The 18,913-nt window shown below is 44.7% G+C and overlaps 1 protein-coding gene across 3 annotated transcripts; it reads left to right on the top strand.

Moving 5' to 3' along the window:
* The first annotated feature begins 346 nt into the window (after positions 1-346).
* fam53b (family with sequence similarity 53 member B) lies at positions 347-18,153 on the top strand. Of its 3 annotated transcripts, XM_048233324.1 has the most exons (6): positions 347-520; positions 5,778-5,822; positions 5,934-6,171; positions 6,834-6,888; positions 10,711-11,495; positions 16,788-18,153. In XM_048233324.1, exons 3-6 carry the CDS (start codon positions 6,082-6,084, stop codon positions 17,127-17,129), a joined length of 1,272 nt encoding a protein of 423 aa, XP_048089281.1. In that variant the 5' UTR covers positions 347-520; positions 5,778-5,822; positions 5,934-6,081; the 3' UTR covers positions 17,130-18,153. The 3 variants fall into 3 exon arrangements, with proteins under 3 accessions (XP_048089281.1, XP_048089279.1, XP_048089282.1); XM_048233322.1 differs by lacking the exon at positions 5,778-5,822; XM_048233325.1 differs by lacking the exons at positions 5,778-5,822; positions 5,934-6,171; positions 6,834-6,888.
* The last annotated feature ends 760 nt before the right edge of the window (positions 18,154-18,913 follow it).

The raw sequence follows: 18,913 nt of genomic DNA, 5'->3' as shown, positions 1-18,913 counted from the left end.
CAACAAAAGCATCAAGCAAAACTTAGGCCTACTGTACTGTACTGAAACTACTCAATGAGCTAGCAAACTTTTTTCAGGCTGACAGAATATTCGAAACTCGTCAGGGTATAGATTGGACTTTGTGTCTCTCTTAACATTTCTAAAAATATGTTTTCTTTATTACTACAATGTATAATTTCATTGTATCCATATTATTTGTCCTTGGGTGTTTTCCAATATCTGAGATGGGGTACATTTTATTTAATGAATATAATATATATTTCCGTTCTCCCCTGCGAGTCAATGGTTCGGTCAAGTGTGCATGCCAAGCATGCACCAGCCCAGTGCGAGTAGATGTAGGGCAAGCGAAATGATTGTGGCACAGTTCCCCGTGTGCGAGAGTGTACACACCGGGGTCCGGGGAATTTAACATCTTGAATATTTTGCCAAGATTTTTGTTATGCATTGTCGAAGTGAATTGGCAATTTACGTCAGCTCTGTGGGTAACGTTGTTTCTACAGAGATGTACTGCATGATCCTTGTGAGTAACTTACTTTAAACTAAATGATAAAGTAGCTAACATTAGTTAGAGGAAACATTATTAACTTACAGTAGCTAGCGAACGCAAACGAACTTGTTTCTAAAAATTAAAGACTAGCTAGTTAGTACAAATATATGCAGAACACGAAACAAGCCCTGGTTGTTACACTCCTCAAAAGTCTGTTTAATGATGGCGTGTAACACGAAGAGATTTTTGTGGCGATGTTAGCTCGGTTTGGAACACTTGTCTGAGACCAGAACTAGCCAGGAAAACATTTGAACAAACTCAAAAAGCTAGCCGAGTTGGCTATCCCAGCTAACAGCCATTGTTTGTCTTCAAGTTTATTTAACCAACTCAGATTTTCGTCTGGCAATGACACTCTTAGATAAGCAAATGAACATCGATTCTGGATCAGCTAAAAAGGTTAACATTAACTCTAACATTTGAGTTAACTGAAATTTGAATGTGTAGAAGCTAGAATGAATACAAGAACGGTCGAGGTAATGTTAATTTACTAGTTGACAACATTAACCTTAAGTAAACCATGCACTTTTTCCTTTGGAATTTGTTTCATTTTTCTTTTACGCGGGTTATTTGCAGAAGCATGCGATTTTAAGATCAACTAGCTTTAAAAGACCACATAATATGGCAAAAGTTTGTTTTTGAGGTGCCCCCCTTTTTCCATAGAATACATATTTTAATTTAATGGATTCTGAAAAGTATTAGGCATGTATCTAATGACATCGATTAACTGTAATAAAATGTAGTTTAGGGCATATGTCTTGATAGAATAAGTACAATGGCAACGACGGTGTTCTGGTTATCAGGGGGAAATTACCCACCTTTGTGATGGGGAAAGCTGCTGCGTCAAGGACAAAAGTCCCCACTTTGGTTTTAGTTCAGTTGTTCAGCCAGACGAGGCCTCCCATTCAGCGTACACCTTGATACTGTAGTATCGGGTATGAACAGTAGGTTAATTAGACTACTGGTTTTAATTTGTGTGGACAGTATCTCAAAGTACACTAGTGCCAAATATGGACATAAACAGACATAAACAGAGCTTAAATGCCTTTGTTTTGCTAGTTTTCGTACAGATAGTTGCAGTACAGTAGAAGTTTTGATAGTTTGAACTATTGTCAAAAGTGCATCGGTCACGGTGTATAATTACAGAAGTGTCTTGTACTTCGGTAGGATTGATTCACACACCTTAGCATAGCTCGGTTCAATTACAACTGACCATTTACATAATGTGCATAAGTGATACACAATTGTGCATAACATGAAGGTATGCATGCTGACTTAGGGAAATTGTCTTGCCAATCTGGTGTCTTTGTAATGAATTGATGACTGCCAATGAGATGTAAGCCATCATTTCTGCACAAGTTAGTTGGACAAACTGTGACATGCATTTATGTTTTGCATAAGCTACCTGTGTTATTGATTTTTATGATCAGCTGTAGCTCGCAATACCCAAAACGCAGAGGGTAACTGAGAAGTTGATTAGATATGTTCTATATTATGTACATGGGCCCTGATGTTGCACAAACTATTTTGAGTTTGTGTTTAGTTAATCCCCTTCCTTGACCTTGTTCATGCTTAATATTTAGTAGGGTATGCTAGTTGTGAAAGCTGGTCTCAAGTGTAACAATTGTGATACTATTGTTTCTAAGCTGTAATAAATTTTGTTGCTTCAGAAAGGTTTGAGAACTTGTACGTGGACGCCTGGGTGACAATAAAAATAGACTACACTGAGAAATCAGGCTACATATTCTATACATAATACACATTTCAACATTGTAATTTCCAGTTTGCTGCACTTTGAGATATGGGCACAGCATTCTCTGCTGACTTGAACTTGCATCTACACATTGTTTTACTATTTGAAGAAATGCTAAATCAACATTTTACATCCACAATGTGATGTCAATCACATTGAAAGAATGTCATGTTTATGAAGAAAGTACTAAGGTCCTCAGCTATTATGCTTCCCATCTTATATCTCACACCTAATTGCCCTTTGAGATTATTTGAAATTGTCTTGCACTTCTTTCTCCATCTTTCACCCTTTGTTACATACTTGTGGCTGTGGTGGCACAGCCTTCGGTTTCGTGCCAAAGCTTCTTATTGCCTGGTAACAATTTAACAGGCCGTCTGTTGGCGTGCAAGCTATCCCAAATGGAACAAGGGTTTGCTGGAACAAAAGTCACATGCTGTTAAAGGACTTTGTCTGCAGCACAACATGCATGTCCTTATGCCCTGTTATACAGTGGTGGATGCATGGACTGGGTGAACATGGCCTGCCTCTAAATCAGCACTTCCCTCTGAAAAAGGAAGGCCTCTCCCTTGACAAGCTGGTTTAAGAGGAGCAGGCCGGCTGGGCCTTTGTGTTTATGGTAAGTGGCTGGGGCAGCTGCCTACTTGTGAATCCACTGGTGAACTATCCCCCACCCTATGCTCACATACTGCCGGCTCTGTGGTTTCAAAGCCCTCAAGACTCAAAGTGTTTTTTGAAAACCCTCAAACCCTTTGCGCTGCCATCTGCATATCGATGGGTATTCAAATAATTGTTCTTGTCTTTAAACACCAGTACAAGTTTGTCTAGGACTGTCCATTTTGAGGGTGTGCTAAAACACTCAAGCTCTGGTTGTAGTCACCATCCTGATTGTTTGCTTCATGTTATTGCCACAGTATTGGCAGACTTCACCTGATTTCCTGACTATTTAACCACAGGTTACATTGATTTTGTAAACTTTAGTAGTCTTGCCATTAGGCTAATACTTGGATGTGGTACCTATACATGGGTATTTATGCTATCCAATATACCACACTGTTTGTCTACATGAAAACACTGTCATACTAGCTCTGACTGATATAGACAACACCATAGATTACCCATAAGCTGGTGTTAACAGAGAAAACCATTCTTTTTTTTTATAGAACTTGCATTTCGTATAAATATTCTGCTATTTGAATATCAGAAAACAATGTCAGCCTTTGTTTGATAGAGGTTTAGATCGGCCCTTCGTTGGTTGTAGCCTAGGCCTGCATAGGTTTGGTCAATACACTGTCATACATAAATGAAGTGAAATGATGGTGACTGACAGCCATAGGGTACAATACCTTTTTAACTAATTAATTTGTACCTCCAGACTGTTTTAACCATTGTGCCACAACCCTCTCTAATTCTCCTGTGCATAGTTAGCAAATAGGCTGAGGTGGCCAGATATGCATGTTTTTTTCTTGTGGTTGGCCAATCTGAGACTGATGTCAGCTGATGTGAAGACAGTGGTTGAAGGGACACTTTATGCCCTACAGTACAGCAGCAGGATTGGTTCGGGAAAATAAATAGGCATACATGATTGGACAGCAGAGCATCAACGGCACAAAAGTCCTTGCAATGTCAGCTATTTCAGCAAGTTTTCTGTGGTTTAAAGTAAGAGAATTCTTCTACATTTAGGCTAGCATTAACAATCACTTGGTCTAAAAATATGAATTGATTAGATTTTGGTGGTCAAAGGCCAAAAGTCAAGGTCACTGTGACTTTAATTTGCTGAAGATTTTGTTCAAGCATTCACTAGGACTCAAAGATTATCTGATTAGAATTGGTTGGTTAAAGGAAAAAGGTCACTTTAGCCTCAAGTTCTTGACTCGCAAGTGAGCACTATATATCAGGAAAGCCTCAAGGACAATTCTTAAAATTCACCCCAAATGTTCACATGAACTCACTCAAGAATGAACTGATTGGATTTTGGTGGTCAAAGGCCAAGGTCACTGTGACCTCATACAATTGTAGGTAGGATTGAAATAAAACTTGTTTGCTGAGGCATATAGTCATGGGATGAGAATTCAGTTTAATTGGCTCATTGTAGACATTGGTTCATTGTGTTTGTAGACATTTTCTTAAGAAAAATGAAATTGCTCTTCAGCATTGACATATCCTTGGAGATGAGATACCTTGGTCAAACGGATCTTGTTGACCTAAAAACTTGTGTTTTATCTTATATCTTATATATCTTATCTTATATCTTATATATCTTATCAATATCTTGATACTTTTTAGAATGTAGCAACATTGGGTGCATTTGTTATTCAAGTTGTTGAGCACCTCTTCTTCCAGAAACGGTTGAAACAAAGGCACTGCTTAGGGGATAATCCAGATCAGCCAAGTCATCCTGAGGAACCTGATACAAGTGTGAGAGTGGAGAGGAACTGCCAAGGTTGCCCATTCATCTGCATTGAACAGATTTCAGTGCTCTAGTTCTGCTGGGTCTTGCTCCCATCAATAGCATGATATTGTTGGTGTGTAGCATAACCTGGCATGTGGACAAATTAGAGGGAGAGGATCATTAGCTGGATCATTAGCTTGATCATTAGCATCACGCGGTGCATGATATGGTAGCTGCACACCCTTAATCCTATCAGCAGTGGCAATGGTTTGGCCTACAGTAAGTCTTGCTTATTAGCTCTCCAGTGTTGGCTTTGTGCTCTGTCTCAACTGAGAATGAGACCCTGTATTGTAGCATCCATCTACAGGTCATAGGCTAGTGACTCCTTTGGGCATTGAATGATTTTATGAGGTCATGTGGGTGAACAGCATTGGGCAGGTGTGTGCCCGGTGAAGCTTTATACCACAGGGCAAGTAGATCAGTTACTAATGCCATGGAAAAGGTTTTCTTCCTGTTCTCTTTGCATGACGTCTGCTCTTTAATATGGAACTGTTGGACTAGTCATCCCAGTTTCCAGTGAATGATTCTTATCGCCACACCTATTTATATTTCAGTTAGCTGAAATATAACGGGGGATTACTGGTAAGTGGTGTTGATGTAGTTTCATGTAGTCTAGCCTAGCAGCCTGAATGGTTTCTTGTCTTCGGTATGATGTTTGATCATCCAAAAGGTCAGATTTCCATACTAACCCTAGCTCTGGAGGTTGCAATACAAGAGGGAATTGGGAAAGGTTAAAGAGTGGACACATCTGCTGTAATTGGCAGATTGCAAGTTTTGGGCCATGAATACACAGGAAGAGAACGAGCACTCTGTCTGCGCAGAATTTAGTGCTGTTGTAACCTACAATATCAGTGTTTTTTCTTTTTTCTAGAATTGTGTTTTCTTCTGTCCTTTCCCGTGTCTGTGTGTCAGTGTGTCTGTGTGTATGTGTATGTGTATGTGTATGTGTATGTGTGCTCACAGTGTGTGCGTGCGTGCGTGCGTGCGTGTACACACTGATTACTGAAAGAGTTCTGTGTATATGTTGCCAGACAAAAGGAGGGAGAGTGGAGAAGAATTCCTCAGGCGGTGGGGAGGTCAGACTCTGGGCACTGCAGCCACACTCTTCCCCCGCTGTCCCGGCGGCTTGCCTCCTGCTCTCTGGGTCAAACAAAAGAAAGCCTAAAGCCCTTGTCTTATCTCCACAGACTCCTGCAGAGCCCTGAAGAACATTTCAGAGGAACTTGACAGGAACATTTGCATTGATGGACATCTAGTGTGTGCCTGTAACTCAGTGCCTCCGTTAAAGATGGGCTCTGATGGGTCAGCTCTGCACTGGATCGGACTGTGGCAAAGATGTGTGTTGTCATGGTGATTATTCAAGCTAAAACACTGGAAAAGAAGGGAGCTGATGATGTAACATCCAAAGATTCAAACTTCGAGCCGGTAAGCTTTGTTTAAATATTTTAAATAGGAACCTCTAATCACTGTTGTAAAGTTTAGGAAGGAAAGTTACATCCTCATTTTTGTTTTGATAGAGAGGACATTTAAGCTGTAAATAAGGTATTGTAAAAGTGTCAAATTGTTATCAGAAAGGGTTTGTCATCAGTCCAGTTATTTCCTCTGTAAAAAAACTCTTTTGGCTCTTGTGGCTTTTGCCCTGGACCAGGCTAGCATGACTCATGAGAACAGAATGAAAACTGAATGACAAAAATTTCCCTGGAAATCTGACCAGTGCTTGTCTCACATTATCTGGGTTGAAGTCATTCGAGAGTTCCTCTTAAACGTGAGCTTCAGTTAAGACTGAATGTCTTTGCCAGTAGAGTTTCCTCAGCTTGTTTGGTGAAGGCCCCGAACCCCCCTCCCCTCTCTCTAGCATCTGGCTTGCTAGCTCGTTGACATGCACAGACAGCTGATTTGTTTGTGGTCTACATGACCCATCTCTGCTGGCATGGCTGCTGCTGTTGGTGGGGAGGAGGGGAGTGATCGGTTTCCTGCCTCATTGTGAATTGTACAGAACTGACGTTTGCCTAAAGGGTTGCTGTGTGTCTGTGTTTGTCCAAGTGTAGTGTTGAGGAGGCACACTTCCTTTTGTTGTTTCTTTACAGTGTGAGACAGTGACCATGAGCCAGGGGGCAGCTCTCTTCTCCTGTGGAATCATGGGTAAGTACTTGTCTGAAGAGGTGGGTGGTTGGCACACCTGACAGATCTTTCTTTACCTAAATGTTGCATAGAAAAGGCTTCAGGGAAAGGGGGACATTAATATGATACTTTCTGCCCTTTTAATGCTAACCCTAGCCTGACTAGCTTTGAGTTTTCTGGACCACAATGAACTGTAAGGAGTGGTTGAGTTGACTGGGAATTCCAGTTCCTCAACAAAGTTGCTCTTATCAGGAAGACCCAAGTTACAATCTCTTAAAATAGAAATGACGTGGATCAAGTTTTGGTAATATGGAGGGAAATATGCTACTGCTTACATCTCTACAGGCTTACCCTCACTTTCATTTGGGTTTGGTAGCAGTGTCCCCAACTTGAGATATTCAACCCTCAATGAATGCACTTAATGTGGAATGGCAGCACCAGGCTAGCCTCAACCAATGAAAAGTTATGTAATTTAACCAGTTTTTTTCTGGCACTAAGGTTTTTATTCTGGTATGCATCTCCTACATGCTCACCTTTTTACCTTTCCATGAGTATTGCAATATCTGTTATCTGTTTTGCCATTTTACTTACTTTAACTTCAGTGTAGCTGTGACCGCAAAATTATCTGTCCAGTGGACGATTAAAAAATCTTCCAGGTGAAAATGTTTTTCTTGTTTACGGTCTTCCTGTTCTCTTTGTTCACTTTTCATGCTGTCTCTCTCGTCATCCCGTCTTGATTGGACTCGGTTGATTCTCCCTTTCTCCTTCCTTTACTATGTAATTAAAGGCTATTGAAATGTTCCCTGAACAGCTTGTGAGGCTGTTGGCTGTGTTGAAAGGCAGCTGTTGTCTGTAGAGAGCCAGACTTTGTTGTGCTTTGTACTCCTTTCCTGAAAAGACTGAAATAAGAGTGTTGCATTCTTCAGACATAGATTTGTTTACCTTCAGAAAAAGACCCCAATGCTTTGCTTGCGTGTCTTGCAGCTGGATGTTACTTGACGTTTTGTTGACAAGGTTTTGTTCATGCTACTTCTGTCTTTTAAGCCTACGTTTTTAGATCTCAGGTTGATTAGGGTCTCAAAGTTAAAGCTTTTAGCTTTAAAGCTTTCTATACTTGCATAAGCAGATGATGCCCTGTAGCCAGAGAATTGAGAGAGAAATGGTGCATTTGTGCAGTCATGAGCCTGTCATAATCCAAGAACTTTTCCTAACCTTACATAGTAGCCACTTCCCCACTGTTGGGCCAAAGTCAGGTGAATTAAGGCATATGGAGGCTAATGGCTTCCCCATTGTCACTTCTTGTGCCTCTGCGAGGCTTCCTCAGGGCTATTGTCCCCAGGTTTCTGGCCTCACCTTTATCCTTTGGCCAGCCTGTTCTAAGTAGTACTTGAGGTGGTGTCAAGGTGGAAGGCGGGATTAACTGAGTCAGGTAAGGGTGATTCAGTGCCAAAACAAGTTAGATAACGCTAGTCATAGTCACTAACGCTATGTCAAATCCTGCATTGCTAGCAATTAACCAATAAAATGGCCAACACACAAAAGCAAGGTTCTGCTTAAAGGAACACGGCAACATTTTGGGAAGTAAGCTTATTTGCCATCTAACCCAGAGTTAGATAAGAGGATGCATTCCCTTCTCTTCTCTTTGCAATAACCTAATCTGACACCATTAGCCTAGCTTAGAATAATTCACTGGAAGTTGGTTAGAGCAGTTAGCCTTTTGCTCCCTTTTAGCTAACAAAGTGTGAGTGAGAACAACCAAAAATATAGCCGCAAGCGGTCATGACGGGCCCAAGCACGTGTGGCTCCGAGACCCGTACCATTTCGGAAACCAACAATGCACTCATATGTGGTGCAAGTGTCAAAGCATATATCTGATATGTGTGCAATTTGTTTTTGCAAGTTTTATACATTGAAAACACTTACTCACTTCCTGACGTTTTACACTGTGACAATGATGCTCACTAGGTGACACTTCACCAAATATGAAGGTTGCAATGATGTTCCTCTTTGTGTCTGTGTATGTTTTGACTAGTGACATCAATTACAACATTTTTGTGTGTGTGTGTGCGCGTGCGTGTGTGTGTGTTCATGTATGTGTGTGTGTGCAGATCTTTCCTATGTTAAAGGGATATTCCACCATTTGGGGAATTACACTCATTTTCCACTTCCCCTTGAGTTAAGCAATTGATTTTAACCTTTTTCCAGTTCATCCAGCCGTTCTCTGAGTCTGAATCATTGAATCGGATTAGACCATTAGATTCTCGCCTGCTAGCATCACGTTTAAAAGTGATGATTTCCGGTAATTTTCCTATTTAAAACTTGTCTCCTCTCCAACTGAAAATGAAATGTGGCAATTTTATAGGCTGATTTGAGATGGAACTATACTCATTCAGGCGTCACTAACCAATTCGTCTGCTGCAGCTCAAACTTGTTCCTGGAATTTAGCCTATGGGGACTATTTTCAGGTGCTACATAATATCATTGTGCTGCTGCGCCCATGGTGTTCCTTGATTATTACGCTGGAATGAGAGTATAGTTCCATGTCAAATGCCACAAAATGTGAATTTGAAGCAGGCAGGCTACACATCAAGACCCATATACTTCTAAAGCACCACATTAAATAAAGTAATAGACTCTATCTTGTGTTGGATGCTTTATTTGCATGTTAGCTTAACTGTTAATATTCCACGGTGCAAAACAGGGCAACCGCAACTTCTGATACGATGTATGAACAACCCTCCCTTGATCTGTATATGATGTCATTGTAAGGTTGTGATGACTGATGTGACTTGAATAGTATTATATGCATTGACTTGACTTGTGGCACTGGTGCTGACTAGATGTACTTAGAGTACTTGGAATTTCACAGTGCTACGCTATACAGCTGTACGCGTGGATTGACATGGTCGGGATTAAATGGTGCCTGCAAGATATCTAATTGGGGAGGTGGTAGTGTAGTGGTTAAGGAACTGGGCTAGCGTGCCGTAGCCTGAAAGTTGTCGCTTCAATTCCCGGCTTCTACAGTTGTGCCCTTGAGCAAGGCACTTAACTCAAGTTGCTCTGGGCATAATTTAAACCCTTGTAAAATTTGTAAACAACCCGTGTAACCCTCTGACCTTCCATTCCCTACCCATCCCTTTGTTTGTCAAGCGATCTTCGGTATCCTGAAAGGAGCTATATACATTTAAGCTATGTAGTAGTAGTAGTAGTGGTAGCGGTAGCGGTAGTAGTAGTAGTAGTAGTAGTAGTAGTAGTAGTAGTAGTAGTAGGAAGCAAATGTATTTTGATTTTTGGATTTTCATGGTACTTCATAAGCTGCGATGTAATCAAGATATAGTAGAACATATTTGTGCTGGTTTTAAAAAATGGCACTTGTTGTCTTACACTCAACCAATTAATGCCATCCATCATCACTCGAAGCACCACCCAGTAGTTTCAGGGCCACACAGAATTACTCCCGAGAACTATACTTAAAGAGGTCCTGCGGTCAGAACACACACAAAAGTGTGGGCTGCCCTGAAGCATCCCTTCCAGTTCCTGCAGTGAAAAACAGCCTTCTGTAGGAGCTAGTAATTCCTGCTCTTTTTGTCTGACCACTGCTTGACACCAGCTGAATGAAGACCAGCTTGATCCTTACATTGTGATACGTAAGGGAATACATTGTGATACGTAAATACGACAAAGGAGGTTGTTCATCTTATCAGGCCATCGTTAAAAAACAGGTTAAAATATGTATTGCAAATGTAATTAAAGTCATTAATGTTCATATTAATAATTTCATCCTTTTTTTTCTTCCCCTGTGTGTGTGTGTGTGTGTGTGTGTGTGTGTGTGTGCGCTCTCAGAGTCAAGCAGGTGGTGTGAGATGGGCAGGGGCTGTGGCATCCAGCAGCGGCCAGTGGGCTCCAGCCTGGAGAGCCTGTGGGACGCCCTTCCTGAGAGCTGCCAGAGCCTGACCGCTACCCCCTGGGGCACCTCCGGCACCATCAGCAACCTGCTCCAGGATCTGAGTCTGAGCGAAAGTAGCCCTGCGCACGTGCTTTCTACTGCCCCGCCCAGCAAGCGCCAGTGTCGCTCCCTCTCCTGCTCCGACGAGCTGGCCGCTGGCTGCCGCTCTCCGTGGCGACCCCAGGGCTCGCGCGTCTGGACGGCGGTGGAGAAGCGGCGCTGTCACAGCGGCGGCAGTGTGGCCCAGAGGACTGGGCACTCGGGCGCGGCGGCTGGAGCCTCGTCCAGCTTCCTTGGGATGCAGCGCAGCTCCAGCTTCAGCCTGCCCACGCGCTCCAATGGCCTGGAGCTGCCCTGCTTCGGCGGCAGCCTCGCCTTTCCCTCGGCCTTCACGGGCCTCCTGGCCTCCCCCACCTCCCCGTCCTCCTCGCCCTCCAAGCCACCCTGCCCACTCTACCTCTCTCACGAGCAGATCTGCCTCCCAGAGCCCCAGGGCCACGTCGAGGCCTGCTCCTCCTCAGACTCCACCCCGGAGTTGGGCCGCCGCGGCGGGCAGAGTGGCCTGGCACGCAGCCGCTCCCAACCCTGCGTTCTGAATGACAAGAAGATTGGAGTCAAGCGCCGCCGACCAGCCGACTCTCACAAGCAGAGGCCCTCTCTGGACCTGGCCAAGATGACGCAGGTGAGAATCTCGGGCTCGATGCCCTCTTCTTACATGGGGTGGGGATGTAGTATATACTGATGGAGTGGCCTTGTTGTGGCGCACGTTAATTGAGAGGGCCTGGCAGAGAGTTGAACAAGCAGACCAAATAAGCCATGTTTGAAACAGATCAGCTAACTCTATATACTTACTCTGTATGGCTCTGTCCCTGAATTTGTACAGCTAAGGCTTGACCCAAAATTGTTTTTGTTTTTTTGGTTTTCAGTCAGCTTATTTTACCTCTGTGTTCCTCACTTCCTTGTCCTTGGCTGAACCAAGTTCAGATTAGGCTGCCCCTGTTAGAAGGCCATGTTGCATTCCCCCTCCTTTCTTTTGTAGTGTGCAAGTCAAATCTCCTGTGCAGATACTGCCAACTAACAGTGTGCAACTGTCTCAGATAACACCTGTTCCCAAATTGAAGCTGCTCTCTCCAGCTGGTTAACCTACTTTACTGTGTCTTCAGTGTGTGCCATTCGCACCATTTTAGGCCCTGTGTCCATAGCAAGGCTGAGTGCGTCTTGCAGCCTGTTGTCAGTTTGGCTTACTGTCTGTTCGTCCGAAGACGTCTGCTCCTCTGTTCTCGCCACGCTCCAGGAGCTCTTAATGAGGGATGAGACGTTCTGGCTCACTGAGCAGAGTCTCCCCCCAAAATGGATTTAACAGCCCCAAACTCCTGCTGCTCTGCCCATATCATGGCTGTGCTGGACCATGCTGAGGCTACCATTTCATCTCTTACTGTAGAATCATACACATGCACAGCATGCTAACGCTACTTTTGTTACCCATCGCTTACTGTGACGCACATGTTTTCACACACATCCCTTCTGTGTAGCATTTTTCTGATTGTGTACACACACACACACACACACACACACAGATATAGCGGCGCTGGAAGGAAAAGTAGAGTAGGACCACGAGGCACTCCTCAGATGTGGAGCTTGGCAACAGGCGAGAGGAAACAGATGGTGCGTTGAGGCAGCCCGCGTGTGAGACGTGTCTGTCTGGTGTGGCAGCCCAGGCCAGTGTTGTCCGACTCTCTTTGACCGGCCGCCGCTGGCACACAACCGCTCTTTTCTGCAGCCTTCAAAAGGTGTTTGCATACAAGTACATGTATCTAATCGCCTCACTGGCACTGACTGATTCTCCCTTTTGGCTTCCTCTGTGAAAAGGGCAGGCCTTGTGTTTTTGTTTCCCAATTCAAAGCCAGCTTGCCTTGTGAACTCTGAGCAGCAGCGCCCCACTCCCTTTCCCCTCTCCTTTGCTCTCCCCAGGCTGATTCCCTCTTATTTCTTTGAAAGCCATGTTTCATTACAGCTGATGGCGATCTGGCCCATGGCTTAATTCCTCGAAAATACACAGATTTTCCTCCCCCCCACCCAGAGGAGTGGGAGAAATGAAGGTTTTTCCCTTGGCTCTGGTCAGCCGGTGGCGGTTTAGAGCACAACCCCTCCGAGCGGGGAGCTTGGAAATAATCATGTGCAGCTGTGCATTTGAGTTTCCAAATGTGCGCCAGTGTTGGAGTCCCCTATGGCTTCAACCCATCAGCTCCATGGACAGAATGTACCTCTTTGGAAAGGTCCACTGAGTGTTGTTTGTGCTGGCACACCACAGATGCCTAGCTGGGATGGGAACTCCTGCACATTAACCTAGAGGGCCTGGCAGAGAGGCTGCTATAAACCCAGCAACTGGGTCAGGTCAATAATTATTGCAGCCATAAGCATGGTAGTGTATAACTTTTTTTATTGTTGACAGGACACAGCAGTTGTTTTTATCATTGTTGTGACTGAAGGACGGGCATAGCTTAGCAAGAGCAAGGATTTTAAAACTTCCTTTTGAAGAGACATTTCTAAAAACTTTTTAATAATACTCTTCCTGTAAACAATGCACCTCTTTGAAAGCTGTTGTTGATAATGTTGGGATAATAATAATAATAATAATAATAATAATTATACAATCTTTACCAGCTTCTCCGTTTCACATGCACTCCAGAACATGGCATGCACGTCACATTGCCAAACACACACCCTTTACTGGCAGCCATGCTCTCACGCAATACCGTAATTTTGTGCTCCCAGCAATCAGAGCTATAAACAGAGCTGGCCATGGCCCACGCTAGGAAGTCACCCAGAGTTCAGTGGTGTCTTAACAAACAGTCTGCGGCGACCCAGAACACCTACACTTTGAAACGGTCCAGCCCCTAGCGAGACGGCTGCTGCCAAGCTCGCGTACACAAAAGCATTCCAGTGGCACGGCAACAATGCGCTCCCGCTGCAGGACTTCTGAGGTCTCTCTCGTGTGGGGCTGACGCTTTTCCTGCTGATTGTTCGGCTACCTGTGTGTGTGTGTGTGTGTGTGTGTGTGTGTGTGTGTGTGTGAGCTCTTCTCGTGGCGCTGCCTGTGCTTTGTGCTGGAGCACTGGGCTGGAATGTTGTCCTGCTTGAGATCCAAATATGATTGGTCTAAATATGACACCTTTTTATCTCTCCCCCATGCCTGTTCTTTCCCATGAAATAAAAAAGATGTGTATGTCAGTGTCTGTATTGGCAATCAGCCGGAATTTGTTTGAAGCTACCCACACACTGCATCACATTTCCGATATGCTTCCCTTGTCCAATCCCTAGACTATGTTGCACTATAATTCTGAGCTGATAATGGTTCTCATACCAGTTCTTTCTCAGGTGTTGTTGCAGTGATTAACTGTACAGCTAAGGCTTGACCCAAAATACAGGATTTTAAAAATAAAACTCTGCTTATTTTACCTCTGTGTTCCTCACTCATAATGGTTCTCATACCAGTTCTTTCTCAGGTGTTGCAGTGATTTACCTTTTAAATGGTCATTTTTGTGATTTGGGTAGATCTTGGCACCGTTTAATGATCAGTTTTATTTAATCATTGTTAGACGATTGTCACACTTTTAGGCTAATGTGAGGGATGAGTATGAGGGACTTGTCTCTGCCAGCTGGACCAAGTGCATCTGCACTTAACTGGGTCTTATTCAGATGAACCAGGATGGATCTCAGCGTCTTCATTCTGTATGTTGAGTGGGATGGCTTATTGTCTAGGAGGAAGGTTAAGTATAAGTATAAGTGTATATATACTTTTTTGATCCCGTGAGGGAAATTTGGTCTCTGCATTTAACCCAATCGGTGAATTAGTGAAACACACTCAGCACACAGTGAACACAGTGAGGTGAAGCACACACTAATCCCGGAGCAGTGAGCTGCCTGCTTCAACGGCAGCGCTCGGGGAGCAGTGAGGGGTTAGGTGCCTTGCTCAGGGGCACTTCAGCCGTGGCCCACTGGTCGGGGCTCGAACTGGCAACCCTCCGGTTACAAGTCCAGAGTGCTAACTAGTGGGCCACGGCTGCCCCCGTGTTAGATGTAAAGCTTAGATGTACAGCTCCGTACCACCCTTGCTTTCATTTCCATGGTGCCTATAAAATTACTAAGTTATACAAATGGCAAACCAAATATGGTGGTAATACCAGATGGTGGAGGTCTCTGCAGATTCCCACACCTAATGGGCCAGCAGGGCTGAGCAAATAGTGAGGGAAATGTTTAGTAGTGCCAAAACATACAGAGGGGCCTCTTTGATGTGGGGCTGCTCAGAATGTGGCCCCGGCCAGCCGCTACCCGAGGGAGGGAGAGAGAGGCCTAATACAGATGACCAGTTTTCACTTCTCTCCCTGCTCATTCACAGGCCTCTCCTGCCGGTCTGTCGCCCTGCTGCGTGTGTGTGTTGTGTGTGTCTCTCTCTCTCTCTCTCTCTCTCTCTCTCTCTCTCTCTCTCTCTCTCTCTCTCTCTCAGCGTGTCTGAGGAGGGCTTAGAGTGCCAAGCTGTGTGTGAGACCCCTCTTTGCATTATTACATAACAGGCGTGTGTTTTATCAGTGGGGGCAGCCCCCGCTCCTTACTCTATAGAGCCTCGAGTGGCAGTTGTTCTGTCCATGCTGTCCTGGCTAATCTGCAGGGGCCCTCTCCATTCTCCGTGGCCACGGCGTGGCTCACGCCAGCTGCTGTATGCTGGGGCCCCCGGGCAGGCGGACAGGCAGGCAGGCACGCTGCAGTGCGCTGTGGGAATGGGGCTGCACATTTCACACAGCAGCCCAGATGTATGCACTCATTGTTCTGCACACTGGGGGAGTGCAAGGCCAGGGCCGTGGCTGGCTGATGTCAGTTATCCGAGCCGTGTGTGTGTGTGTGAGAAAGTGAGTCCAAGTTCACATACTCCAAACTTAAGTCCCCCAGCAGTTGTCTCAAACAACTGTAGATATCTGAACACATCTGACCTTCCCCCTTTTGTCCTGCCCGTGTAACCCCAGGGTCCTGGTCAAGCGGCGGAGAGGCAGGAGCACCATTGTGGTGGCTGTATGTAAATGAGTGATTAATGAGATGCTCCCGGCTCCGCCGCGCTGCATCATGCGCTCCGCTCCGCCTGGCAGGACAGTCCAGCCCGCTGGGGTGGCACACCGCCGCCCCACATTGTGCTCAAATGAAGCACGGGGCACATTGTTCTGTACAACGTCTCAAACAACGAGAGCAGAAAAGAAGAAAATACTACCAAGCAAATGTTCTGTTCCCATGGCAACTTGGCCTTGGGTTTTGTCATTAAAGGAAATCCATACCCTAAAAGGAAAGGTTATTTCTTATGGGGGTGTCATGATTCACTGTTTTGTTACAGTTTTGCTTTACTACATTGTCGTGCAGTTGTGTGTTCTGTGTCGTCATTTAAGTTGCTCCCTGTGTGATTTGAGTGGAGAGTTTAAAGACTCCCAGCGCTCAGATTTGTTGATTTACTGTATGTTTATCTTGGACATTACTGAAAGGCCTTTCAAATGTTGTAATTCCCATGTATATTGCATAGTGACTGACTAGAAATGCTAGTTTTGAATAGAATCATCAAACAAAATGAGTGTTTCACAGTGATTAGCGATTAGCCAAGTTTTGTAGGGTGGGGTTGTGTATTATGTTTGAGGTCAGTCCTCATACTAGAGGTTCGGACAAGAAACCACTCTCTCAGCTGTTCCTCATATAGGCTGTGGGTTTTGTAGAAGGAGGAAGGCGCCTTACCACTTAAACCAACTGGAGCTCTACGTTCTCTCCAGGGGATTTTGCACTTCAGTGTTGCAGTATGCATGGAAACTTTCAGTCTTGAGACGGAGTCATGGAAGAATTTGACTCTTCAAATAGCCCCTGATAGTTTCTCTGTAACATTATTGGAAATGTACATAAATACATACCATACTGACCTGTGTCTTTTCTCTTGTCTTTGCAGAAACTTCGGAACTTCCACAGCCTGAGCTGCCCTGGGATCACTGGGGAGGACGCAAACCCTGTCCCGCCCGCGCTGAGCAGTAGCCACCAGTACGAGACCGCCTTCGCCTCGGTGGGCGACCAGGGCGAGGAACCTCGCTGCCGCTCAGAGGGGCAGTGCCATGCGGAGGATGACTCCTCTGCTGACGACCAGGACGCAGACCCACCTGGCTGTGGGCACCTGAACTCAGGGACGACCAATGGGAAGGAGCGTGAGCCCTTGTGGGCGGGGTTGTGCGAGAGTAGGCGCGATGTATATCAGCTGGGTGGAGAGTTGGACATTGAGCAAATTGAGAGGAACTGACAAGGCGGAGTGACGGACTCATGATGTTATACTTTGACCAAGAGGGACCTTGGACAGTCGAAGACTCATTGGCATGAGTTCTTGGGGCAGTGGGGACTTCAACACTTGAATGTGCAGGACTTGACTTGACGTTGGGGTAGTAAACTGCATTAGCCAGGGCCCAGGGGTTAACTGTGTTCTTGCCCTGGCTGTGTGACTTCTAGGGACCAGGTGCTTGCTTTACTCTACTCATATGGGGACAGGAGAAGGGAGGTGGCTGAGTATGGGATATGTAGGCCCATTTATGTAAAGGCTGGTCATGTGTGTGTGTGTGTGTGTGTGTGTGTGTGTGTGGTGAGAGAGGGAGGGAGTGTGTGTGTGTGTGTGGGGCGTGTGTGAGTGTCTCGTTTTTATGGGGGGTCCACAAAGACTTGAGCTCATTTTATCTGGCTGTCCCCAATGTTTCCAGCAGTGAGGGTGTTCTCAAGTGATGGGAAGTGCACACAGGAGAATATTTCCTAAATCAGAAAGTTAAGCAAAACTCACCACACCCACTGGCCCTTCAGCAGTAAAGTGGTTTCTTCCTATGGGTGTGTGTGTGTGTGTGTGTGTGTGTGTGTGTGTGTGTGTGTGTGTCTCCGTGCGCACACTCTGACGGCCTCCTTTAGCCTGAACAGCTTGCATACTGGGTGTGGAGAGAATGAGGTTTATATAAATGACGATTCCTCCAGAAGTATGCAGGCAGATGATGAGCTGTTTGGAGAAATCTGTTGACATAGCACTGAGATTGTTTGTTTGATGTGATTGTCAAAAATAAGATGCATGTAGGCATCTAAGCATACACACAGGCATACACACAAACATATTTGTGTGCAAAATAAATGGGCTTCACATTTCACCAGTAATATCAGGCTGTCTTTTATCATTCACCTCCACTGTTGGAACAAGCTAATAGAGTTTTATTTTATTTTCTAAATACAGTTTATAACATCAAGAGGAAAGTGTACATATATATTGTTACATAATAAACACCATTGTAAATGTGTTTGTAAAACTGCCTGTTTTGTACGTTTAGTTTGGGCAGTCAGATGAAGGGGGAAGTGGTTACAAATATTGATTTGGCCTAGATCTGGGCCGGGTTTCCTGAAAGCATAGTAAGCCTGGTCATAAAGTCCCTCTTAAGGTTTGCTGACTGTTTCCCAAAACCATCGTAGCTTAAGAGCGTTGTGAAAACACTCGTAGGCTGGATCTACGAGTGATCAGAGTTCTCGTTACTGGCTAAGAGCGTCTTAACAGGTACTGAGGTCACCAGCAGGACATACAGAGGAATTAACACTAAGAATATAATTATCCAACCTGCGTTCCCATTCTTTATTTACTTGTGATGAATCAGATTTTAGCATGCAAAATAGCATAGGCCTACATTTAATGGTCATAATAATGTGATTAAAAGCCTACACATTTCCTCACTTTCTTACTCGACCTCTTTGTGACACCCCAAAACATTATTGCACAGGCAGCACACACAGTAGGACTCTCACAAGTAGGCCTAGCAAAGAGCAGGCATGACCGATGTACCGTAATTAATGGGTTCTCTGACCTTTGGGGTTGAAGGGGATTTATGCACACACCAAACTCTGCAGAAAATCTGAAAGACGTTTGGTAAGATTGTTTGAGATTATTCCTTACACCAAGATGGTTGGCTATTTTCTACGAAGACCTACGAAAATTCTTTTAGTCCTGTGAAATTCTTTTAGTCTGGTTTTAAGATTATTTGTTTAGCCTTAGCACCAAGCTTGACATTC

The sequence above is a fragment of the Alosa alosa genome, chromosome 22 (genome assembly GCF_017589495.1).
Source record: "Alosa alosa isolate M-15738 ecotype Scorff River chromosome 22, AALO_Geno_1.1, whole genome shotgun sequence".
In the NCBI taxonomy this organism is placed as follows: domain Eukaryota; kingdom Metazoa; phylum Chordata; class Actinopteri; order Clupeiformes; family Clupeidae; genus Alosa; species Alosa alosa.
Note: the sequence above shows the minus strand (reverse complement) of the source record. Positions and strands in the feature narration are given on the sequence as shown.

Coding starts and splice junctions, on each gene's coding strand:
- fam53b (XM_048233322.1), top strand. CDS start 6,082: ATGTGTGTTGTCATGGTGATTATTCAAGCTAAAACACTGGAAAAGAAG. Junction 6,172..6,833: donor AAGATTCAAACTTCGAGCCG/GTAAGCTTTGTT, acceptor GTTTCTTTACAG/TGTGAGACAGTGACCATGAG. Junction 11,496..16,787: donor ACCTGGCCAAGATGACGCAG/GTGAGAATCTCG, acceptor TTGTCTTTGCAG/AAACTTCGGAACTTCCACAG.